At 40.3% G+C, this 24,712-nt stretch overlaps 3 protein-coding genes across 5 annotated transcripts; all 3 read left to right on the forward strand.

The window, feature by feature from the left end:
• The first annotated feature begins 8,885 nt into the window (after positions 1-8,885).
• LOC115578226 (ATPase inhibitor A, mitochondrial) lies at positions 8,886-10,444 on the forward strand. The gene is made up of 3 exons (XM_030411091.1): positions 8,886-9,078; positions 9,935-10,047; positions 10,138-10,444. Exons 1-3 carry the CDS (start codon positions 9,001-9,003, stop codon positions 10,277-10,279), a joined length of 333 nt encoding a protein of 110 aa, XP_030266951.1. The 5' UTR covers positions 8,886-9,000; the 3' UTR covers positions 10,280-10,444.
• Positions 10,445-11,704: 1,260 nt separating this feature from the next.
• Positions 11,705-19,429, forward strand: LOC115578831 (heterogeneous nuclear ribonucleoprotein R). Of its 3 annotated transcripts, none has more exons than XM_030412052.1 (15): positions 11,705-11,890; positions 12,558-12,718; positions 12,836-12,954; positions 13,055-13,162; positions 13,271-13,384; positions 13,565-13,741; positions 13,833-13,968; positions 14,113-14,318; positions 14,406-14,555; positions 14,640-14,761; positions 14,852-15,390; positions 17,313-17,373; positions 18,289-18,353; positions 18,683-18,843; positions 19,306-19,429. In XM_030412052.1, exons 2-12 carry the CDS (start codon positions 12,562-12,564, stop codon positions 17,345-17,347), a joined length of 1,863 nt encoding a protein of 620 aa, XP_030267912.1. In that variant the 5' UTR covers positions 11,705-11,890; positions 12,558-12,561; the 3' UTR covers positions 17,348-17,373; positions 18,289-18,353; positions 18,683-18,843; positions 19,306-19,429. The 3 variants fall into 3 exon arrangements, with proteins under 3 accessions (XP_030267912.1, XP_030267911.1, XP_030267910.1); XM_030412051.1 differs by having other exon boundaries at positions 18,292-18,353; XM_030412050.1 differs by lacking the exons at positions 17,313-17,373; positions 18,289-18,353; positions 18,683-18,843; positions 19,306-19,429 and having other exon boundaries at positions 14,852-16,290.
• Positions 19,430-20,644: 1,215 nt separating this feature from the next.
• dnajc8 (DnaJ (Hsp40) homolog, subfamily C, member 8) lies at positions 20,645-24,471 on the forward strand. Its single transcript, XM_030412057.1, has 9 exons — positions 20,645-20,770; positions 21,313-21,414; positions 22,276-22,332; positions 22,446-22,512; positions 22,721-22,815; positions 22,922-22,993; positions 23,357-23,448; positions 23,557-23,632; positions 23,739-24,471. The coding sequence occupies exons 1-9, from the start codon at positions 20,699-20,701 to the stop codon at positions 23,859-23,861; spliced, it is 756 nt and encodes a 251-aa protein (XP_030267917.1). The 5' UTR covers positions 20,645-20,698; the 3' UTR covers positions 23,862-24,471.
• Positions 24,472-24,712: the final 241 nt, after the last annotated feature.

Consider the following 24,712-nt stretch of genomic DNA (forward strand, 5'->3'; position numbering starts at 1 on the left):
GACACCCAAAGATCCTGAGATGATATTAAAAAAACATTATTCATACTCATTCATACATGTTTAGCTTAGCAGCTACAGTTAAGAGCTTTGAAAGGGTGTAAATACGTTTATATAATTCAATCTGGAATCTCAGGGCTTCCAGCATCTTGAATTATGCTTGAATTGTACGGAGCCATTTTCTGCAAGTCTCCATCTACTTCAACCGAAATGTTTTGTGGACCACAAAACTTCATCCGGCTTTCCATCACCGAAGCAGATAATGACTGAATTCTCTTTTTTTTTCTGGGGTGAACTTATCCATTAACTCAAATCTATAAGGATGCAGCCTCTCTCCTCGTCAGCCGTAAACAAAATAAATCCAATCAAAATGACAATAATTACTACATGCTGACAATATGTAAATGCCGATGCTTGGGTATGTGTCTTTGTGTGTGAAAAACACGTCCAAATGCTAATAACATCCTAAAGCTGTCAATGACTAACCACCCCCCACCCTCCAACAGCACGCACACACTCATACACACAGCGGCGGCAGTTCCTCATTCTCATCTCAACCCTCCCATCCCCCCCGACTTGAAATCCAGTATCAATTAGCACCTTGCTGGCAGTAACAGCGAGGCCCTGGCTGTCTCTTAATTGAAGGCTGTTGCCATAGAAACAGCAGATGCTAATCCTCAAGATAGGCGAAGAGGAGAAGGTCTTTAAACTCCCGAAGAGAAGCGAGAGAACAGAGAGCGTCGACACCATTTGCCTTCCCCAGGCAGTAATGTCTTCTTAATGATTGTCAGCAGCAAATGAAATTAATATGATTATCAAGAGTGAAGCAGCAGCAAGGTCATCTCTGAATTGTGCTTCTCCTCTCGTAGCTTCAGGAAATGAAATGCAGCGAACAAAACAAAAAAAAATTCTGAATAACAGTTTGGGATTTTATGGGCAGAAGACTCAACTCAACTCAGCAAAATTGGACACATTTTGACTCCATGTATAGCATATGTTTAGTTTACAAACTGATACATTTTTAGGAATTACAGTATCTACCTTGAGAGCTAAAAAGACATGATAACTGACTTTTTTGGAACTTCTGAGCCAACAGCTGCTTGTTTTCGACATTCATCATTCATTTGTAGCCGTGTGTCTGGCCTCCAAATGCAGACCAAAGTCCAATATTACCTCTCCCTCAGCTCTGCGTTTGGTCTCTAACATCTCCCGAGGGAAATATCTGGCTCTTTAGCTGTGTCTGTCTGCTGTTTTGTGCTGAGCAGGTGGTGTACAGGAGGAGGGGGGAGGATGTAAAAGGTTTTCACTAAAAAATGTTGCCTGCTGCAACTGAAAACAAAACTATGAGAGTGGTGAGAGTGAACTGAAACAGAAAAGGATGCCAGCAGCTTAACGACGACCTAAAATTTGTGCGACAACAAAAACATTCTGGTTGATTCTGGTGATAATTCTGTGTATGTTGACCACTTTGAGCAACCCCTTTCATTTAAATTTACATCTAGGGCATTTAGCAGACGCTTTTGTCCAAAGTGACTTACAGTAATTCATACATTCACACACTGATGGTGTTGGCTGTCATGCAAGGTGCCGACCAGCACATCAGGAGCTGTTGTGGGGTTCAGTATCTTACCCAAGGTCACTCGGACATGCAGACCAGGGGAATCGAACCATCGACCGTCCAAAAACAAGACGCTGGCTCTACCCCTGAGCCGCAGCCGGCCCTTTCACGCTGTCACATTGTTTTCATGTTGTCATTTGTAAACAATTATGGTTCAATGTGTGGAATTTTGTGGCAACTATCTGAGAAGTCGCACATTTTAGCCAACAAAATACCCTTCATTTAATGGTAAAAATGTGAAAGGCTCCTTCTAGGGCCAGTGTTTGGTTTGTCCTTTCTGGGCTACCGTAGAAACATGGTGATTCAATATGGTGTACTCAATGGAAATTGCTACTTCTGTAGATATATATGGCGTTTAGTTTCAGGTGATTATAAACTAATGACAACATAGTAATGAAAATGATTTTACATTTCTGCAGGTAGATCCTCAATCCTAAATCATACACACTGGATCTTTCAGTTCTGAAAAATGGTACTGTCAAGGACATGACAGGCTGATACATAAGAGCAGGGGTCGTCAGCGGTTTTCAGGACAAGGACCACTTGGCTGATAGAGAGATGGAGCAGCTGTGAAAAGCAAACTAATTTCTCTGGTGGTTTTCTGAATCTCTTGCTTGATAACTTAAAAAAACAATCCATGACATTTTGCAAGAAAGTCTGAACACTTGAGATAATAAAACAGATAACTGGCAAATATGTTGCAATGATACATAGTTAGCAGACTAGTTTGTCGTTATGGACAGGTAGTAGATCATCCGTGTTGTATAAATGAAATAGGTTCGTGCGAATAATGTGGTGGATTCATGTTAATGAGACATTTACATTTTTGAAAAATATAAACTTTCAAAAGCCCCCCTGCAGTCACTCTGAGGATCCCCCTTGGGGTTGCGGACCCCCTGTTGAACACCCAGGCTTCTGAGTTTTCCAGGCATCCACCCAGCTAATGTGTCCTTGAGCCAGATATCTCTGCTGTGCTCTGACCTAGCTGTGGAGGGGTAAAAAAAAACACACAAAAAAACACTGAATCTCCGAATCATGCTTTCCTAACTAAGTGTAATAAACCTCATTTTTTATGGTCAGTAAAATGATCAGTAATTCTGCAGTCAAGGAGTTCTTTGCAGAGCATGGAATATTGTATAAGAAGCAGGAAAAAAAAAAAAAGGCTGCGGACAGCAGGGACGGAGTGTAAGTGGCTTTGGCTGTCCATGCTGCTATTGGCATGCTGTCACCTAAATATTGTATGGCATTGTTAAGTGACATTTTATCTGAGATACTGGAAAGAAGCAGTTTTTAGAGAGGCTGTTACACAATTAAAGGATTGGTTCTTGGATTAAATCGCTGGGTGTCTTTCAGCTAGACCCCCCTGCAACCTGTCAACATATCGTGCAGCAGGAACTAACACACAATTCCAGCAATAACAGTTGTAAACAGCAGTTTTCAGCACGATTTCTACACTCCGTCCATTTTGTTCGGGAAAACAACACACATCCATTAATAAATACCGATTACACCGTTTACATTGAAGGTATTGTGTCTTTGCCACAAAACGGTGCTGGTTCCAAGTCATTACTGGGGAACAAAACTTCAGCTCTGAAGATTAGCTGCATGCATTGTCTTCAGCTGTGGCACAGCGTGTCCTTCAGCTCAAATGATACTCCAGCCTTTCAGAGCGTAACAGATCCGAAGGCAAGACTGCGAGACGCTGAAACCGCCGCCTTGCCTTTTTTTCTGATTCAGAGTTTCTCTTGAATGTCTACACATATTTAAAGCAATCACAGGGGATGTGGTGAAGGACTGTGGACGCTAGTATTATATTTTCTCTAATTGAGCTGAAATCAAAAAACATTACAGTACAAAGACTATCACACACAGCCTTGCACTTTCCCTCCTGATTGGGATTGATAGAGGAAAGCTGTGCCACAAACCCTCAGTCCACCTCCTGCCTCTGTGTGGCTCCTTTACCTCCGAATGACTAAAACCCAGATGTGGTGGATCACAACTGTGTTTGTGCGTCAGAGCTAAATGCCAGCAGTCTCTTGAGAGTGGTTTCCTGGAGTGTATTGCCACTTGTCTTACTTCCAGACCGTATACTAACGCCGGGGGGGCTGACTGGACGAGGGGAGGCAAATGACCAGCTTAGGTACTGATGGAATGCAAATGGATTTTATGTTGAAGCATATAGGACATCTTGTGCGATAAAATCAGCTGGAGAGTGGCTTGTTGTGGTCACAAGTGGGTGAGTCAGTAGTGAGATGTTTTTTTTTTGTTTTTTTTTAAAGATTTTTCTGAGGCATAGACACCTTTATTTGACAGTGGATAGATCGGAAAGGGGAGAGAGATGGGGGGGGTGACATGCAGTACAGGTCCTCCAGCCGTATTCGAACTGGGGTCCACTGCGTTCGTGGCATGCGCTCTAACCACTCGACCACCTGCGCGCCAAGAGATGTCATCTTTGACATGCTAGCTGCGTGCCTGCAGCTCTTCAATGGAAGAATTAAATGGATTGCATTGGATATTTGGACAGACAGTCATAAACTCCAGGCACTGACTTGTCCTCAATTGCCTTAAGCAGATCCACATTTTGGGCTTTTAGTGAAATGTCCCAACAAGAACCTAGATGGATTGCAATGACATTTTGGACAGACACTCATGGTCCCCAGATGATGTATCCTATTTGGTTGTCTCCAGATTTTGCCACAAAAACACCATGAGGTCTCCACATCTTTTGGATGGATTGCCAGAAAATGTTGTACACATATATTCATGCTCCCCTCGGTGTGAATTATAATCACTTTGTGATATCTCACCACTTGAAAGATGGCCCTTGTATAAAACTAGCCGGACTATACAGTAAAAAAGTCATACATCTCTTTAAAATTCCTGCTACATGATGAGAGAAAACATAGAAGGAGTCAGTGATATTCCCTTCGTCCAAAATGTAGAAAACCTAAAACATCTGGAATGTACTGTGCCACACCGGACCAATTGATACTCCAGCTGATGGGTGACATGGTTGGCCGGTGTTTTGGTTTCGGGCTCTGATGTGGTTTTCAAATTGTTAACGCTCAGACGGACAGCTGCTAACCCAAGCCCCCAGGAACAGCTGCAAGCTTTGAAGCCAACTTTCGTAGTGGCCAAACCGTGTAATTACAACGTCACGTGAAAAATGCTTCGTGAAAGGAGCATCTGTAAACACACAACCCCTGTGAAATGACTTGTTTCACTGTCATAGTTCGAGCCATTCTGTCTGATAACATTTGGGAAGTCTCCAAGAGCCACAGGATTGAATCATTTTATTCCCACTCAAGTAAGCCAGCTGCTAAACCAGATAACCAATGACATCTCCATCAACCTCAGCTGTGCTTTGTGTTTAGTGGTAGTTAACAAATTAGAAACCAGTAAACATTACAGCTGCAGGCACACTGACGTTCGCATAACGTACAGAATATAGATGTGCGCGTCAATAATCCAAACTATTCGGTGATTGCACAAAGTGGGCGGTGACCACGTAGCAGAGTCAAGCCCTTTGCATTGTGAAGCAGCCGCTGGTGAATGCTGCAACCGTGCTATGAGTGCAGTCTGACTCAATCTGCCCAGTTGGGGGAAAAGTGACGTGAAAGCGCTAATTGGCTGTTTTAGGTTGCACCCTTGACATTGTAATCAGCTTAGTAAGTGAGTCAATTCCCCTTTAATTATTGCCAAGCTGCCTGTGAGCCCAGTAAATAAAGCCTGCCATTGTTTCTTGGCCAGAGGACCTTGAATGTGCACAAAGTATCAAAAAGCCCATTCATGGCAGCACTGGCATCAAGAGGGCTGTTCGCAACATGGAGCTCCAGCAACAGCACATTGAGAGAATTAGATGAGCTGAATGCACATAAAGAAAACCAGGAAGTCTTAAAGCCCCAGTCTAACCCCAAACCAAGGTTTTTCACTTACAAAATAGAATAGCTTACAGCTTCCTGCAATTCAAATGCAACCGACTTTCTGTTTGTAGCATGCTTCAGAAATGTTCTCCCCAGGACAGAATTTATTTGTCATTTCAGTGCCTTAATAAAGTGACACCATGGCAACACAGTGCTATTACCTCATAAATATGTGCTGAAATCCTGAACAAAAGCTTTCGTTACATCCCCCAGAGGTATATCAGCATGCTTTTCCCCCTCGGAGGTGTGAACGAATTTCAGATGAGAGCACCATTTCATGCAATTATTGATACTGCACAGGTAGAAGGAGGCAGATTATAGGCATCACGCATGACATCCAAACATTTATGAAAGACTGCACCCAAAAAGAAAAAAAGAAAGGCCAGGTTAAATTGTGCCATGCAAATATAATGTGAGTTCACCTTGAACGTCCTTTCAGAATAATAATGCAAAAACTGCTGAAAGGATGTTATGACGAATTTGAGCTATGGTTATGAAAATGAATTGTTCGTACTGGAACGCCGTACCACATCTTGTTGTCTGCATGACCTTACTTTGTCTTTGCTCAGGTTAGTGCTGTTGCCAGGATACTATTTCCAATGGCAACACTTGAGCCGGTGAGGTGAGCAGCTCTGAAAGGATCCAGATAACTGGTTGCTCTGAAATCCTGTGGACCGGAAGTCCATACAAAGACATGGCACAGACAGATACGGGGACGCGCACAACAGCCCCTCAAAGTTCAGTTTGATCAGACATTTCCTCCTGAACATATAAAAAAAAGACTTCCGGTTCAGTTCAGCAAGATTTATTGTATCATCGGGATCAGGATCACAAATATTGGCAAGTGAAATGTTTTCCTGGTGTTTTGGTGCATGACAACGAACATGCCAAGTAGGAAGATGAGAAGAAAGATTACAAGCAAGTGAGGAAGCATGAATAGAAAATCAAAATTGACGTTATGAGAATGAGGCATAAAAATAAAGAATATATAGGGCCCTTTTAAATGTGCATTTATGGAAATATACATTCATGTGTCATATACTTTCTCAAGGATTCGTCAGTATCATATTTTGCATTCTAACAATCATCACACTTCTGATGTGTGATGAAATGCAGCAGAATCAGTTGCCCCTGTGAATATTGGAGCCCTCCGCTCATAATGATTTTTGCACTGCAGCAGTCATTGTTCTGTATGAAACTCAATTTCCATCTTCAGTCAGAGCAAAATGAGAGGAACGCTTGCTGTGGTCCATTACAGGCGAAGAAGGAATTATTGTACATGACTGCTATGTGACTGGTAGTTTGTTCCATATTTATTGCAACACTGGGCAGATGCTCTCCATCTGTGCGAGAGCACACTGCCACCATTTGTCGCAAAGCTGTAACTACCTCGGTTTCCTCTCAGCGATGTGGAAAAGCATGTTGACCAGAGTGTATCCTCAAGTGTAACCTTCTATGTTCCCAAGACAGCCGAGTGCAAGTGTTTTCTCATTGGCCCCGTTCTTACTGTCCTGCACAGCCTCCACATTGTGTAGCCTTTGAACCCTTTTCCTTCATCTCTCCATCAGTACAAACCAAGGATGCTGCATTACAGAGCATGGTGACTCAACAGGTTTGTGCATGCCATTCATTTCCACAGGAGCTTCCAGATCATCATGGTCATCACTTAACAGCTTGACAGGAAAGAACCACGTCACCACAACAATGCCGCGCCTACACATGCCGATTGACCATCACCTGGACTGGATTCAGACGTTGAAGGAGGGAGAGTCAGGGATGGTGAGCTCATACAGCGCTGTGCTGGGCTGAGCATTGTCTGGCAGGGAGAGCTCTTCAACAGTGCGACTCCATTCTGATGACTCATCTGTGCTGAACACCCACAACCTCTCTTTACTGTGCAAAGCTTCCCTTTGTGCTGCTGAGTGCGTCTCATCCAGCACTTAAGAGATGAGCACTGGGACTCGATCTTTTGAGCAGCAAAGGGATGTTCAAATTTGTGTAGGGTACTGACAGAATATGAGCTTGAAATTATCATACTGACATGTGCAGCTTCTTACCGGTGATCAAGATAAGATGACCGATCACAAAGGAGGGAAAGTCTGTATGCTGTATTGTTGCAGAACTATTCTGTATGAGTGCTCCAGACAGGTTCACAAATCACTGGATGACGGAGGTTTGCAAGGTGTTTTATAAATCTGTCTTTGACTTGAGACCTGGCCAGAGTGAATTTGTGGATCTCTGTATGCTGCTAAGTTTTTTAATGGATACGTTCACCCAAAAATTCATTCATCAACATTCAGTAATTACTCAATCCCATGCCAATGGAAAGTCAGGTGAAATTTGGTAGCCCACAAAACATTTCTGGAGTTTCACGGCTCGTCCGGCGTAATACAAAGTCTCCAGAAGCCCCAAGATCCCAAATCAATTTGATGTGACATTATTATATACCCACTGATGCACCCACCTCAGACAAAGTGTGCACTAACACTTTTAGCTTTAGCAGCTACAGTGAAGATTCCGGCTTTAAGATAGGTGTAAGTAACGTCTTTTTAAATCAATTTGCGATCTTGGAGCCATTTGATTGTTTCTCTCGGTTGATTTTTGCATTTCAAAACAAGTTTAAAACATCAGGCCTAACTCAACAGCAGTTTTTTACTCATGGACTAATGTTGCTGTATGAGCACAGCCAGTGGTAAAAGAGTTTCAGAAGTACACATTTGAGGTACTCAACTTTATACTTTTCTTCTCAGCTCACCAACTCATTTTACATCACTACACTTATTTGACAGCTTGAGTTACCTTACACACTTTACAGATTTATGGAATGTTTTATCATAGATTAAACTACCAAACAGTATACAGGTATATTGTATGCAATCAGGCTACCTACCTCTTCCTCCTCCTTGCTGAATATAGCTCCAGAGACATAATGACATGTTTTGACAGTGAAGGTTTTGCTATTCATGCTGCAGATCATTCAACCCCACAGCCATCAGACTGTTTAACTCAAACACTACCTGAACAATCAATTTGTGTTGTTTTTTTTTTGTGAATATTGTACTTTTCATTTTTTAATTTTCTATTCAACTTTATGCGCATTTGTCCGCATATGTGAGATAAATAAATTCTATCTAATCTAATCTAATCTAGTGAAAAATATTTAGAAAATTCAGAGATATTACATTACATTATATTTCTTACAAAACTAACTCTTCAGTGGCTGTAAAATGACATTCACTGTTGTTTTCCACAGATAGATATTTGTGTTGTGTTGACTGCCTGGGCCACTGCAGTTCTCCCCCCTCAGCGCGTGGGGGCAGCAACAAGCCGACATGTCACAGCGGTTGCTAGGCTCCACGCCCACTGAAGGCGTTCCTTTTCAAATTTCCGCATTTTGGGAAAGGCACAGTTAAAAACAGTAGAGACAACACATTGGAAACAATTAACGAATAGTATCCGACCATGTCACGGTTTCTTCTGAGAGCAAACCTGAGGAGAAGCATCTTCAATCAGATGAACGTTAGAATGGCATCTGATCAGGTAAACTGTGATGACAGTTGGCGTTGTCAGGGTTTTAGCATTAGCTTGCTAATGTCAGCAAAGTTGTTAGCCTTACGAAGTTAGCAAGGCTAGCTAGTGGCGAACTTATTTAGTCACGTTCGTAAAGTAGCTTTAACATAGATGTAATGTAATGCACGTAAATACTGCAGCACATTTCGTTAGACGTGTAGTTAAAGAGCCAATCTGAGCTCAAATGCTCCTTACGCCCCAGTGTTAAGAAATGACACATACAGTGAAACATGCACTTTAACCCATTAATCAGTTACTGTACAATGCAGAATAGCGACGTACAACTATACAAAAGTCTACAGTTCAGTAGCAGGTATAGATTTGCAACTTGGAGCAGAGATGGCATGCAAAGGTAATAATATGTAAAAAATCAAATGTCTTGCGGCCTTCCCCTTGCTATTAAAGAGATTGTTTAAAGAGTAACATCATATTGTTCAAGTTATTTAAGAGAAATATAAATGTATACAGTGTCTTACTGCCTTAAAATTTGTCTGATAGGGAAATGTGATGTCAATAAATCAACAACACACAGTCGTCAATTATATTGTTGTATGAAGGTGTTGCAGCAACTGTATGTACTTAGAGAAATTCAATAGTTCATCTATGAAAGAAACATCATTAGCAAATAAGGCTTTGTTTATTTTAGTCATACACTACGAGAAAATACTTGATTAATTTTACAATCATGAGAGGGTCCTTTATAAAATGTGTTTTTGTCTGACAAAACCAACCGATGCTAGTCATGGAATGATATCTCATGTACATTGTGATGCACTTTCTTGTATGTGAAATGTGACAATAAAAACATTTCCTCTGCTTATCCCAGCTCGGCGAGTTGGGCAAGGGAGCAGGCAAAGGTGGAGGTGGAGGAGGCTCTGTGAGGGAAGCAGGGGGAGCATTCGGAAAGCGACAGGTGGCAGAGGAGGAGCGCTATTTCAGGTGAGGAGTATGCAGCAGCTGAAGCTCATGCCTGTATACTGATTGTTTCTTCCACAAGATTTTTAACCCACCTTGTTTTTTCACATGCAGGCAGAAGGAGAAGGAGCAGATGGAGGCGCTGAGGAAGCATCACGCGGAGGAGATAGAGCACCATAAGAAAGAGATTGAGCGCCTGCAGAAAGAAATCGACCGCCACAAGGGCAAAATCAGGAAGCTGAAACATGATGACTGAAGCTGGGAAGACTGCTCTCTGAGAGTCCGCCCATCCTATTTACCAAGTCCAGCAATGATCACATATTGAATGATTTAACCACCTATCAAGGCAGGTCCTGTATGAAATTTCATTCTGAAATCACGAATGCTAATATAAGAATAAAGTGCTTAATTTTGCAACATGCCTGTGAGTCATTGTTCATCCCTCTTGTTTGCTGTATAAATGTCTATTGTTGATTGTGCTTTGACTTACGGCTGATCGTGATGGTAGTATGTACAGAAAGGTAAAGTTGTGCCATTCAAAGTTCAACTTGTTTGGTTGGACAGTTGATTGTGAAGTGCTCTTTTTCTGACACTGCCCTGCTCTCTCAGGCTGAAAATACAAATTACTGCTACTTAACTATCCTCTCTACCCCATTAAGGTGGTGTGGTTCTCTTTTATTTTTCATTATGATAAATTATATATGACATATATATATATATATATATACATATATATATATATATATATATATATATATATATATATATATATATATATATATATATATAACAAAATGGCCCAGACACTGGTAGGCTAAATCATATTTTGCAGAGGATGTGTCAATTGGAAAAAAGGGAGAAATATAAAAGATGTTGGTCCTTGATGTGGGGTTCTAAACTGCAGGGAAGAAAAAATAAACTTTTTTCACAAAGAAAGTGAAAACATTTGTTTTTAACTTTATGGTTAAAGATATGGAAACAGTCACATGGAAAAGCATGTTAATAACTGTTTTTTACTATATTACTATAAAATGTTTCATGGCCACTGCTTTGGGAGCCAATAGATCTATTTCTTTGTCTATGAAGGAAACTAGTATTATTTGATATCAGTTATTGGGCAAATCTGCAGTGGCACAAGGATTTCCACCCAACAATTAAAGGTTATGAACGTGTTGGAGAAGGTAACAAATTAATAAATAGCAAGTTTTCATATATTACACATAAGGAATTGAAAATCAACAATGGAATATATATATGTATATATATATATATATATATATATATATATATATATATATATATATATATATATATATATATATATATATATATATAGGCCTATGTATATTTTCCACTGTAGTTACAAGCAATAGGACTAACGGATTTTTCCGTAAAAGATCAACCAAATTCAAGCAAAGTCCATCAGATTTACTGGTTTACCTGGACATGAGATGTAATTTGAAGCTGACAGAGCTACATGTCAGTTCTCAAACATATCTTTATGCAACTCACAAAAGCAACCTGTATTGGACTTTGTTTATTTTGGAATGGAACTATTCTGCAACCTTACCGTTGGTGGCAGTAACGTTCAAATTCGCCATTTTGGAAAAAAGAAGAAGAACACGTCAAAAACAAGAACCCGCCCCTACTGCGCGTTATTTTTTTCCCTCCCACTTCCAAATATCGCGATGTTTGCTGAGCGGTGGCGTTGTTCGGGGCGAGCCGACGACGAGACCGTAGCTGTCTGGAAATTTGTCTCGTGTGTTAGATTCAAACGTTTTCTTCATATAAGACATTTTTGTACGTCCGCAAAGCCACTCGTTCCACATTTTAACACACGTCGTCGCTAGTGTCCTGAATTAGTCTGGTAAGTTTCGCTAGCTATCTGTTTGCATGTTGCGCGGAACGTGTGTTTAATTTGTGAAAGGTGTCTTTCTGCACGGCGAGGCCTTCGTATAAGCTCGTTAGCCAGAAAGCCAGCAAGCTAAACAAAATAACGTCAGTTCAAGAGGAGAAAAAACACCTTAAAAGTCTGTTTTGCTTCGAATAATGTAAAGTGCATCTTGCCTGGAGGAAATAGTTCATCTAGTAAGCATGTAAATATGATAAAAATCTGTCCAGTTCACTAGCTAGCAAGCTGCATGTGAGGGGGGCGGGACGGTGGTTTCTTCAAGTGACCGGGTTGTGGTTACCGTACTGTACCTGCTTGTTTACACACTGATTCATTTATCCAACGGTATTATTATGAACACATGCTATTCCGTATTGATTGTTTTCACGATAGTAATGCCCCGTATCACCATTTCTTATCAAAGTAATGGTGTTAATGTTGCATAGGTCAGTACCAAAAATTCCAAATTACAACACCCATTGATTTGTAAACAATGTGTTTGTTCACAGATGATCTGTTATTAAAGCAGACATCCACTTTCACATAATGATACCATGTGTTTTTCTTGATCAGTCCTCATCAAGAAAAACAAACTCCTGAAGATAAATGAGGAATGACAGGTTTTTCTTGCCCTTTATGACAGGAGAATGGCTGCCGCTGAGGTGAACGGTAGTTCTGCCCCGGCAAAGGAGGAAGAGGAGCCCATGGATGTGACGACAACACACACAGAGAACTACCAGACGCTCATCGATGCAGGGCTCCCCCAGAAAGTGGCTGAAAGTCTAGATAACATCTTCCAGACAGGTGGTTAATGGTTTTTGTGACTCAGAAAGCTTTATAATTTAATTACAAACTGTGCCGGAGTACTAATGGTGTCCACTGTATATGAGAGCCTGATGGTGAATATGTTTCTAATTGTAGGCTTGGTGGCCTATGTTGACCTCGACGAAAGGGCCATTGATGCACTGCGAGAGTTCAATGAGGAAGGAGCGCTCACTGTGCTGCAGCAATTCAAAGAGAGCGACCTGTCCCATGTACAGGTAACAACATCAATGGATTTATATTCATTTTCGTCTTCGGGAGAAGTTTTATGTTCATGCAGATTATTATCAATAATTTTACTTTTTTTTTAAATTTCAGAATAAAAGTGCTTTCCTTTGTGGAGTCATGAAGACTTACAGACAGAGAGAAAAACAAGGAAGTAAAGTACAGGAGTCCACTAAGGGCCCAGATGAGGCAAAAATAAAGGTAAACATAGACGTCGTTTTGCAGAATGTCAAAATAAAAGTAATCTAAACATGCCTCTGCAGCCATGCAGCGCGGTTAATGTTTTTTTTTTTTTTCTGCATTTTTCAGGCGCTACTGGAGCGGACAGGATACACCCTGGATGTCACCACAGGGCAGAGAAAGTATGGAGGTCCTCCACCTGAAGATGTGTTCAAAGGAACACAACCAGGGATTGGAACTGAGGTAGATAAGAATTTGGTGTTCTGTTTTTGTCATTCTTTTCAATGCTCTATTTTTTTTAATTGGGCAAGAAGTCTGGGGTTTGTGCCTCATGTCCTTAATAAATAGTCTTAAATATCATCCTATATATTAGGCTTTACAAGTTTGTTACACTTGTACACCTGTTTCTCTATTCCTCATCAGGTGTTTGTTGGAAAAATCCCAAGGGATTTGTATGAAGATGAGCTGGTGCCACTCTTTGAGTCTGCTGGTGCCATCTGGGACCTCAGGTTAATGATGGATCCTCTCTCTGGTCAGAATAGAGGTTATGCCTTCATCACATACTGCAATAAGGATGATGCCCAAAAGGCGGTGAAGCTTGTAAGTAGCACAACAGAGCATTGTAAAAATATCAAACCACAGAACAACTGGAATATTTAGAGCCGCCTATCTTTTATTTTTTATTTTTCAGTGTGATAACCATGAAATCCGCCCTGGCAAGTACTTGGGAGTGTGTATATCTGTTGCAAACAATCGTCTGTTTGTCGGATCAATTCCAAAAAACAAGACAAGAGAAAGTATATTGGAAGACTTTGGCAAAGTCACAGGTTAGTTTCAAATGCACAGAGGTGGATTTATTTCAGAAACTCATTAAAAAAAAAAAAATCTGCATATGAATGTAACATCAATATGATCCAATAAATGATGAATGACGTGAAAGTTAAAAGATGTTTTTTTCTTTTATCTTTCAGAGGGTCTCCAAGAGGTAATATTGTACCACCAGCCAGACGACAAGAAGAAGAACCGTGGCTTCTGTTTCCTGGAGTACGAGGACCACAAGTCTGCAGCACAGGCTCGCCGCCGACTGATGAGTGGCAAGGTCAAGGTGTGGGGAAACCCTGTCACTGTAGAGTGGGCTGATCCTGTCGCTGAGCCAGACCCGGAGGTCATGGCCAAGGTTAGCAATTCTCATGTGTTCCTCTTAGAAAAACGTCAAGCATGCTCTGTTCTACAGGGTAACAAACATTGTGTATTTTGTTTATAGGTCAAGGTGCTCTTTGTAAGGAAGTTGGCGACCGCAGTGACTGAAGAGCTTCTTGAAAAGACCTTCTCTCAGTTTGGAAAGCTGGAGCGAGTAAAGAAATTGAAAGACTACGCATTTGTCCATTTTGAAGAAAGGGATGCTGCCGTAAAGGTGGGAATTTTATGCTTTGGAAAAGATGTCTGATGCATGTCTAATGATTCTGTGTTCCATTAATGGACTGTTTTGTTCGGTTAGGCAATGGATGAGATGAACGGGAAGGAGCTGGGAGGAGAGGAAATTGAGATCGTCCTGGCAAAGCCCCCAGACAAGAAGCGGAAAGAGCGCCAAGCAGCTCGGCAGACCACCAGGAATGCAGGGTGAGGGACAGGGACATGTGACTGGTCAACGTTCCGAATTAGTCTCATATGAGGAAGTCATTATATGTAACCCTATCCTCATCTCTGCAGGTATGATGACTACTACTACTACCCACCTCCACGCATGCCCCCACCAGGCCGAGGCAGGGGTCGTGGTGGCCGAGGGGGCTATGCCTATCCACCAGATTACTATGGATATGAAGACTACTATGATGACTACTATGGCTACGACTATCATGACTACCGTGGTGGCTATGAAGACCCCTACTACGGCTACGATGATGTGTACAGCATGAGGGGCCGTGGTACTCGTCCCAGCAGGGGGGGGCCTCCTCCACCTAGGGCTCGTGGGGCGCCACCGGCACGTGGCCGTGGTGGCTATGCCCAAAGAGGTCCGCCCCTTGGTGGTCCGAGGGGTGGCCGGGGAGGACGGGGAGCCCCTTTCCAGCCACAGAGGGGCCGCGGTCCTCGCGGAGCCAGAGGCAATCGCGGAGGTAACGTCGGCGGAAAGAGGAAGGCAGACGTGTTTAACCAGCCTGACTCCAAGCGCCGCCAGACCAACAACCAACAGAACTGGGGGTCCCAGCCCATCGCCCAGCAGCCCCTGCAGCAAGGGGCCGACTATTCCGGTAACTATGGTTACAGTAATGACACCATGGAGTTTTCACAGGATTCTTATGGGCAGCAGTGGAAGTAGATGCACCAAAAGGTATTTGGCAAAGTGTCAACAAAAAAAGAGAAAAACAATAAAAAGGAAAAAAAAAAAAAAGAAAAAGAAAACAGGAGATTGGCCACAATTTTTTGATTGACTTTTTATTCGTCATCCCTCATGAAAAAAAATCTGTATATATCTCAGAAAAAAATGGACAGACCCCAGAATTGGCTCAAGATGATTGGCTGGAAAGCCTTTTGGCTGAAGAAGTGAACGTAACCGTTGTGGTGAATCATTTCTTACTCCTACGGTTACATTGGGACACGTGTCTTTAAAAAAACACACAAAATACTTTTATTGTTACATTTTGTTCCTGATTCTTTTAAAGTCAACAATGAACATTTACAAAAAAGTGGACATTCATTCTCAAAAGTCTGAGAGGACATTAAATAATGATATTTGCCTTGCAGGAAGTTTTGTCCATGCCCCTTTCCTCCCTCCCCTTCTTGTACTCCCTTTATTTGTGGTTTATCATAGTTGCTTAGGGACTTGCTTGTAAATAAATGCATATGGTTAGAGCTTCATACGTCATTTTTTGCAATGGTGGAGAAAAGAATCCACAGGAAGGAAGAAATCAAAGTTTTGTAATGTTCAAAGTGTATGCCTAGCATTTCTAGAGGTAGACAAATTGTGTTTTTTTTAAAACTGATACCATAACTTCCCATGTTTTCTTTGAACTTGCCCAATAGAATTTGGTTTGGCTTACCTTAAGAGCCATAGCAGTTTGTTCTCTGATGTTCTTTGTATTTATAACTTTTACGTTTGTTCCGTTTCAATAAAACTCAGCTGAGCATCAGTCAATTGTCAGATACTCAAATTGAGTGTTGTCATTCAGTATTTGATTTGATTTTGACCTCAAATTCTCTTATTTGGATGAAGACCTTCTTTTCCAAGTCAATTGTGCAGTCAGACAACGGGACAAGAGAATTTCGAAGGTGTTTGGATGATGAAATGATTCAACAGGATTTTAACCCTTTTAGTTTTCAGTGCATGTTGCATCAGACTGCAGTCATTTCCTTAACCAGAATTGATATAATAAATATCACAGCAATAACAAGTGATAAAGAAATTCTTGCGATTGCTCAAGATCGTACCCATCTTTCAGGATGTGTGTGTGCACAGGTAAACAGTCTATGCTTGAGTAAACTACAGCTTAGGTATTTTATTTTATGAAAATTATGGATGCTTAATTAACTATAACTAACATTTTGCTGACATTATTGCTTTAGTACAGGCCTTTTACTTTACTGTTGTCTGTAATTTGACCCCTTCCTTCATAACACATCTGATCAAAGCTAGCCAAAAGTAAAAGGTTTGGATGCAGCTAAGGAAATGAATAATAATGCAGTACATTATGTAATAGTAATATAGTAGAAGTAAAAAGAAGGCAGTATTTGCATCGGTGTACATTTCCCTTTTTAACATAAGTGTTGTTGTACTGAAGCATATACCATGTACGCCTGTTCACACACACTTGAAAGACGAGGATACTCTTGGATAATGGTGAGATGTCACTTGCACTGATATGATCCTGATACTGACATCCTTCCAACAGTCAGAGCAACACATTTGACACTGAATGGACTTGTATTTGTATGCAATTTCCAAAATCTGCACATCCTGTCATCCGTCCGTTCTCTCCTTTTGAAGACACACCAAGGATCTGATCATCCAAAGGGTTAAAATTCTTTAAAAATGCCTTTTGCTTTAGCAAGTGATCACATTTCAGTTTGTTTACCATAGATTTATTATTTTTTATTATTAGCTTGTGCCTTTTGGTACCATGGTATCACTGTATTTTGTTTCATGGTGTCTGTCCTCTTATTCCAACCTGCCTAGGTGGAGAAGCATTGAGAGCGGCACCACTAGAATGAGGAACTCACCTGAACGGTACTCAAGGGTGAGCTAGCCTTGCACAGAGTACTGTCTCCTCTCCTGTAGCTAATTGTAATCACTGGAGAAACACTAGCCATAATTATACTTTTTATTGTTTCTTTACTAATATACTGTACGGAAAATCAAGCTTTATTTTATATAGTTGGAGTGTGATTTCTTTTTCCCAGGCAATGAAGAACACAAGTCAGTAAAGTTGACTGAAGAACCATTGGAATTATTAAAATCTTGTTACCAGCATGTTTCTGGAGTTACACATGAGACATGCATTTCCTTCACAAACACATTTTTCCAAACGTAAAGCACAATTTTAGGGGCTAAATGGCTGTTCGTTAAGACTGAATTAAACAGGCAGACAGTCCAGGATTTGGTAAGCACCATAAACCCCAGAACCCTGCAAACACCTGTTGCCTGTCTTGGTTTATTGCACCAAAATCACCTCAGCTGTCTGCACGATTTTTCTGTGAATGGAAGGTGGTGGTGATCAATTCCCCTCCTACGCCGCTAGAGGTAGCAGTTTCACACCAGCATCGACTAGTGGTCCATTGTTCTTTTATCCGACGCTGCATTTATTGGCTATATTCCGAGCTGGAGAGGTGTGGGTCGATAGGTAGATATTGACTACATGAGCTGTTTTTCAAATGTATTCAAACAGCTGTGGTGATACTGAATCAAAAGAGGGTAAAATTGGCTGATGTTGGAACAATGGCTGTGCCTCAAAACTGATGTCTGTACCCTTCAAAGCCACATGATGGCAGTATTGACATTGCACAGGTAAGACTGAAATGGGGAGCACAGTATTGCAGCAGCAAGCTTTATTCAACCTATTGATTGATTTTGGTTTTGCTTTGAAGTGCCATCAAGTGCTGGAGTTTCCTTTTCTCATGTCAGAACTGTGTCTTTATATGTTGCCTCTTGTCAGCAGGCAGTAAAGGAGCTGCCCTCCGTCCATGTGAATGAGTTCACACAAATGGAAGGGACTGATTGGTAAGATTGTTCATTATCTGAACTACTGCTCAGAAAGTCTCGACATGTTTGTATTTTTTACATTTTGTCATATTTTGAAACACAATGTTTGATGCCTGAGCTGTCTCCTGAGCTTATTTACTTCCCAGAATCAGTAAGATGTGTAAGTTGTCTTTTCAGAATATAACTGGGCCCCAAGTCACAAATCTTGCATATACATTTTTAATTTGTTAGATGTATACCGTCATATTAGAGATGATGAGCTTTCTTTTTGGTCATTTTGTTGGTTTTCATAAAACTGATTGACCAAGATTTATTAATGTTCCCTTTTCTGTGTGGCCTTTTTCTAGTGCCGAATCAGGAGACTGTTCTCTACGAGCTACGAGCCGGAACCATCACAGGGTTTCTCATTCCTGGGAATGAACCACTTACTGGACTGTACACTTCAGATCTGGTACTCAGGGGAACAAGAGGTGGCTGGCCAGTTTATAGCGCATCAGACAAGACACAGGTGAGAAGTAATTGTAGATTAGTTTATCTACTTGAGTTGGAGAAAGCTTTGACTTGTGGTGGTTGCATTGCTTGGAGCATAATTAGTTAAAAACTTACTAAGAATACTTACTTTTCCCACCATAATTATCTTCTCTGACTTAATACAATCTGTGATTACATTGATGAAACTTGCCTGACGGGGCAACTTTGTTTTTTAATTTTTGTTTTTCATCAGGGCCTTTATGTTCCGACCACAGTTCTGTACTGGGTTAAACTGGTATACAAATTATTGTTTTCTATCATTTAAAAGGGAACCAAGCCTGCTTATATTGAAACCTGACATGTTTTGTGTAACTGCTCTAAGTGGTCAGTGATGCAAATGTAAATTTCCATCTTGACTGAGTAGAGCATTTATAATGCTGTAATACAGTGTCTTGTGAATTGTCTATATTCTAATGTTTTGTCTTTTCACTTACTGCAGAAGTGTAGGAGGATACAGTTGAAGGACATGTGAGGATCCAGAGCTCCAACCCGCAGAAATATTGCTGTAAAGGGCAATTATGTGTTTTTAATGACTGTCAAATATATTATATTACCCAAGTAAATGTGTGTGCTTGTGTGTTTTTATATTTGCAATTTCTTTTAACTGCCTTTTAAAATGGATATTTTTGTTGTTGTCATATTTAACTCACAGCAGGTGAATATCTTAATAACACATGTGGGTCCTCACAGTGGAAGGTCTTGTGAATTATATGTGTTATTTCATTTTTGGTTCCTACAGTCAATGATGAACATGTTTTTTTGTATTGCAAACTTCACCAATCTACCAGATAAAAATGGGGGAAGGCATGTTGGGGCGGACTACTGTCACCTGTCGGCCGCCTACCTACGCCAATTCTCTGAACTGTACTTGTCCTTTCCTGCCTCAACGCGATCAAATTAAAGGGAGAACTTTGTGTGGATACAGGTAGGTTAGAGGTTCACGAAGCTTTACAATATAGGGCTAATTTTGTACTTGGAAAAAGTGCCCTAATTCTGCATGCAGTGACCTACATGCCGAGGGGAAATTCCTGAGCCCTTGAAGAAGTTGTGTGAGAGAACGCCTATAATATTTGCATTAAACCTTCACGTAAGTATATTGGCTGGTTGTTGGAGGGGTGTGCAGCTCCACGCATGTGAACCGTAACAACAACAGCCCCGCGTAATCTTGTCAGAATGTCTGAATGTAGCTGCGTAAAGATGTCAGTATGATTGATGTTGTTATATTATGAGGTTAAGGTTTACAAAGTATGATAACGCACTGAAAATCACGCGTTTTCTTCTTTAAACTGCAAGTCGTGTGGAAGCGGAAGTGAATACTCGTCTACTTCCGTACGTTTCAAAATAAGTTTAGCCACGGTTTTTGTTTTTGTTGTTTTTTTAATCGAAGTCATTTATCATGTAAAGTTTTAAATCCTCCGTCCTTAAATATTTTTTGTCCAGCTGTATGCGTTGTATTTATTTATTTATTTTTTCATTTCAATAGCTGCTATCACAAAGCTATCCCTTTTATTAACTCCAGTTTTAAATAAACATTTTTGACGTAAATTCACTCCTATGTAAAGCACATTTGTCTGGTTTAATTTATGTATTTAATGTAAAAAAAATGTAATTTACACACTAAAGCGATAATTAATTTCAGTTGTAACTACAAATTAGACCTAAAACGTTAATACAGTAATGGTAAAATATCGCACATTAAAAAAAACAAAAAACATTTAGATGGATTACACAGAGTAAAACAAAATTATAATTTTATTGATAAAAGAACGATCGGCATTAAATTAACTGTATGGTCACGTGACGCCCCTACGTCACACGTAAACCCGGGGAAGATGGCGGCCGCCGGAGGAGAGCCCTCTTCTCACGTCCCGTCGGATGATTTATTCCAAACCTTTATCTCGGAGGTACGATAAACCCTGTGCAAACTTCTAGGTTTTGAAAGTGTCGTTTGCTGTCTGTACATCGGCTGGAATTGATTACTCGCCGGTTCTCGTGTTTGTCTTCTATGAGGCCTGGCAGACATGAGCATCGGCTAACGATAAGGCGCTAACATCCACTGAGATGTTTTGCGAGCAGTTTCGTCTTCCCAGTGTTCTCAGGACGCCACAAAAGATCGTTTATGTTGTTTGTTTCCTTTTCTTAACTACCACAATCACTTAAACTAAATCACAATCGGTTAAAAAGTAATTATTTTCAAGTCGGGAGCTGTTAGCCTTACACCCAGCAGCTCTATCAATCGTAGTGTCGTATTAACTTCGCTTTGATTAACATTATTAACAAAAAGAAGAGGTCAGGCTCCCAGAAAAGACGCAGAGCAACCGTATGTGTCGTCACAAATCGTGACTTAACCCTGGCTGTACGAATACAAGACAGTTCAGCTTCAAATGGACAATGACTTTAGTTTAGTTTTAGCTTGTAAGTTGTCATGGTCGTATCTTCCTGACAGGTGAAGCAGATCGAGAAGAGAGACTCTGTGTTAACCTCCAAGCAGCAGATTGATAGACTGCTCAGGCCTGGCGCCTCCTACTTTAATCTCAATCCCTTTGAGGTAAGTGTGCTGAATGAAATACTGTTATACAAAGTTTTTGTTCTGTTTGTAGTTAATAATTTTGTCAGTTCATAAATGTTAAAAATACTGTTAGATGTCAATCATCAGGTTATTGGAGACGAGATAGTCTGACCAACAGGCAAATAACCCCAAGTGTTGATGTAAAATTATCTATCAGTGTAGTGAAATAAAATTCAGTTTAATTGAAATCAAATGTATTAAGTTAGATTTTAATGTGACTACAATTATTTTTAGTTGCATAATGTTTCCAGAAAAGGAGACACTCTCCTGGACAAAAACAGTAGAGCCTGACAATTATTGTTTGGCTGTCAGCCGATATGGGCCTGTAATAGATATCTTGGTATCAGTGTATATGTTGACTGACACTGGCTTATATGAAAACTTTTGTTTTACACATTATGATGCATAAAAAGATGCATGGGGTAATGTAAAGTGAGTACATTACCAGTGAAATGTACTATTACAGTGTACCCACGTCATTTTAGACAATACAGCTGTTTGTTGAACTGTAAAATATCCTGCCTCCATCACACATGTTTGAGGGATCATTGCAAAGAAAAAAATACATTGGCTGATACATCTTTCAGAATTATTACTTACTGATATCTGTATTGCATCAGCCTAAAAAGCTGAGCAGCTTTCAGGCTATAAAATACAACATGTGGTCTTTCGGGGGAGTTACAGTAAATAGGCTGACAAATCTGCTCATCAAAGCATGATAATGGAACCAACATATCTCCTATAATAATAATCGATCTTAACGTAGTAATTATATTATATTGACACTGTAGTTAAGAGACTTATGTAGATGAAATCTACCAATGTTCATATTAATTTCAGGTGCTGCAGATTGATCCAGAGGCAACAGATGACGAGTTGAAGAAAAGATTTAGAGCGGTAAGAGAAAAAAAAAGAAAGAAAAAAAAGTTGTCTTCTCTGTGAAAGAGCCATGATGTTTTATTTGTGTTTTGTTTCTTAATCCCTGATATTAAGTCTCTTTAACTTTGCAGTTGTCCATTTTGGTCCATCCAGATAAAAATCAGGATGATCCTGACAGAGCACAGAAAGCTTTTGAAGGTACACTTCTTACACCTCTGATTACATACATGCTGTAAAAAAAAAAAAAAAATGTTAAAAAGTAGCAGACTTTAAACTGCTGAATTCACATCATGATGCCTAGTCTGTGGTGTCATGAAGGATGTCCATAATCACAGTAAATCACAACATGCAGCTTCTTTAATCATGCACAAGTTTGATTTCACCCGAATATCTCGCTGTGTTCAAGCTGTGGACAAGGCATACAAACTCCTCCTGGAACCAGAGCAGAAGAAGAGAGCCTTAGATGTGATCCATGCAGGAAAGGAATATGTGGAGCATATGGTGAGCGTTAGATACGTCTCCCTTACCTTTCCAACACTTATCAACTCCGTATTGCTCTGCTCTGTTTTGTAACACATTTTTTCCTGCCATTCTGGTCTCCCAACAGGTAAAGGAGAAAAAGAAACAGTTGAAGAAGGATGGGAAACTACTGGATGTGGAGGAGGATGACCCTGAAGTGGTACGTCTAAGTCATGGAAACACAAACTGGGATGGGTGTTGCATATAGAGTTTAAATCTGACTTGAATCAAGATTTCATTAAAAGTTAATTTAAGAAGAAAGACTAAAATATTTAAAAGGGAGGACAATGTTATGACTTACCAGATCTAATAGCCATAGTGTCAGTCATCGTATAAATGGCAGTTTTTTGGTCATCATTTGGACAGTGTATCTTTATCAACTGAATTGATTTGTTGTCGATTATTTTGGGCAAATGGATTTTCAGTCTCAATATGTGGATTGCCCATGATCATACATCTTGTCCTTATAATAATGCAAATTCACCTGTTGTGGGACTAATAAAGGATTAACTTCTCCTTCCAGTTCAGGCAAGCGGTGTACAAACAGACCATGAAGCTGTTTGCGGAGCTTGAAATCAAGAGGAAGGAAAGGGAAGCAAAGGACATGCACGAAAGGTAAGTGACGCACTGCACATTAACCTGACTTAACCATTTTTTATTTAAATGTCCAAATGGTGATTATCTCATCAAAATGTCATGGATTGTTTCTTCTCAATTTACCAGGAAAAGGGCAAGGGAGGAAGAAATCGAGGCAGCAGAGAAAGCAAAGCGAGAGAGAGAATGGCAGAAAAACTTTGAGGTGAGTTCCTCTGTGATTGTGGTTACCACCTTGTATAAATGGAAACACGATAATGCCATTAGTGTTTCAAAGTGGCTTTTTTTTTCTTTTTTTTGTCTTTCTTCAGGAAACAAGAGATGGGCGTGTGGACAGTTGGAGGACCTTCCAGGCCAAAGGCAAGAAAACCAAGGAGAAAAAGAACAGGTCCTTCCTCAAACCCCCGAAAGTCAAGATGGAACAGAGAGAATGATGCTGAAAAATTGGACTTTATTAAAACTCACTATTGTAAAAACCCCTGTTCTGTGTATCCTCACCTCATCGTCCAGTCAGCTGTGTGTCCTGAATCATCGGGACACATCCTCACCCTGACCAACGTAGTTTTGTACTTGGTTTTTCTAATGTACATATTTGTGATCTGGACCCAGAGATCCCACCTGCCTCATGTGAGAAAGGAAAATGATGCATCTTCCACTTCTGTAACCTACGAGAAAAATGTGGTTTGTCATTATTTTTGTTCTTTTTTTTTTTAAACTAAATAAAGCTTGGACTTAACAGGCCTATTGCCACCAGTGTTCTGCAAAACTGAGTGTAAAATATTCAGAAAAGTTGAGTCTGGGGTTTGGTGGGTGGATGGTATCTAAAAGGTACGTGGCATTTTCGTTAGAGAATACGGTTATTATTGATCACTTTGCAAGAAAATACAGCACAGAGCAAAAAATGATTCAGGGATGTCCATAGAAACATTAAGTCTGCAGTAAAAATGCAGGTTTTGCATTTAGTGTCACAGCACCCCGTCCCTCAGAGCTGCATGTCTGAAATGTGTTCATTAAAATACTGTGAATAAAAAACACCAAACACCCGACTGGTGTTTGTTGTACATAATTTTTCTATTTATGCTCTTTTTGAAAAGATGGAATGAAATCTGCTTACCTGCTTTAGATTTAAGGTCAGAAATGTGATTACAGTTCAAGTCACACAAAGACAACTTGGGAGATTTACATGATTTTATAACTTTCATATTTCACAAAAACAGTTCATCAAGCAGACAAAGAAATTGTGCAAAGATTGATACAGTACAATCTGCAAAACAAAAACCAAGAC

The sequence above is a fragment of the Sparus aurata genome, chromosome 3, assembly GCF_900880675.1.
Source record: "Sparus aurata chromosome 3, fSpaAur1.1, whole genome shotgun sequence".
NCBI lineage: Eukaryota > Metazoa > Chordata > Actinopteri > Spariformes > Sparidae > Sparus > Sparus aurata.

What these genes read in the sequence shown, in the direction of transcription:
- dnajc8 (XM_030412057.1), top strand. Translation starts at nt 20,699, where the DNA reads ATGGCGGCCGCCGGAGGAGAGCCCTCTTCTCACGTCCCGTCGGATGAT. An exon ending in TCCAAACCTTTATCTCGGAG is followed by an intron (nt 20,771 to 21,312) that starts GTACGATAAACC and finishes TCTTCCTGACAG; the next exon opens with GTGAAGCAGATCGAGAAGAG. An exon ending in AGGAGGATGACCCTGAAGTG is followed by an intron (nt 22,994 to 23,356) that starts GTACGTCTAAGT and finishes TTCTCCTTCCAG; the next exon opens with TTCAGGCAAGCGGTGTACAA.
- LOC115578831 (XM_030412050.1), top strand. Translation starts at nt 12,562, where the DNA reads ATGGCTGCCGCTGAGGTGAACGGTAGTTCTGCCCCGGCAAAGGAGGAA. An exon ending in GCGACCTGTCCCATGTACAG is followed by an intron (nt 12,955 to 13,054) that starts GTAACAACATCA and finishes TTTAAATTTCAG; the next exon opens with AATAAAAGTGCTTTCCTTTG. An exon ending in AACCAGGGATTGGAACTGAG is followed by an intron (nt 13,385 to 13,564) that starts GTAGATAAGAAT and finishes ATTCCTCATCAG; the next exon opens with GTGTTTGTTGGAAAAATCCC.
- LOC115578226 (XM_030411091.1), top strand. Translation starts at nt 9,001, where the DNA reads ATGTCACGGTTTCTTCTGAGAGCAAACCTGAGGAGAAGCATCTTCAAT. An exon ending in TTAGAATGGCATCTGATCAG is followed by an intron (nt 9,079 to 9,934) that starts GTAAACTGTGAT and finishes TGCTTATCCCAG; the next exon opens with CTCGGCGAGTTGGGCAAGGG. An exon ending in GAGGAGGAGCGCTATTTCAG is followed by an intron (nt 10,048 to 10,137) that starts GTGAGGAGTATG and finishes TTTCACATGCAG; the next exon opens with GCAGAAGGAGAAGGAGCAGA.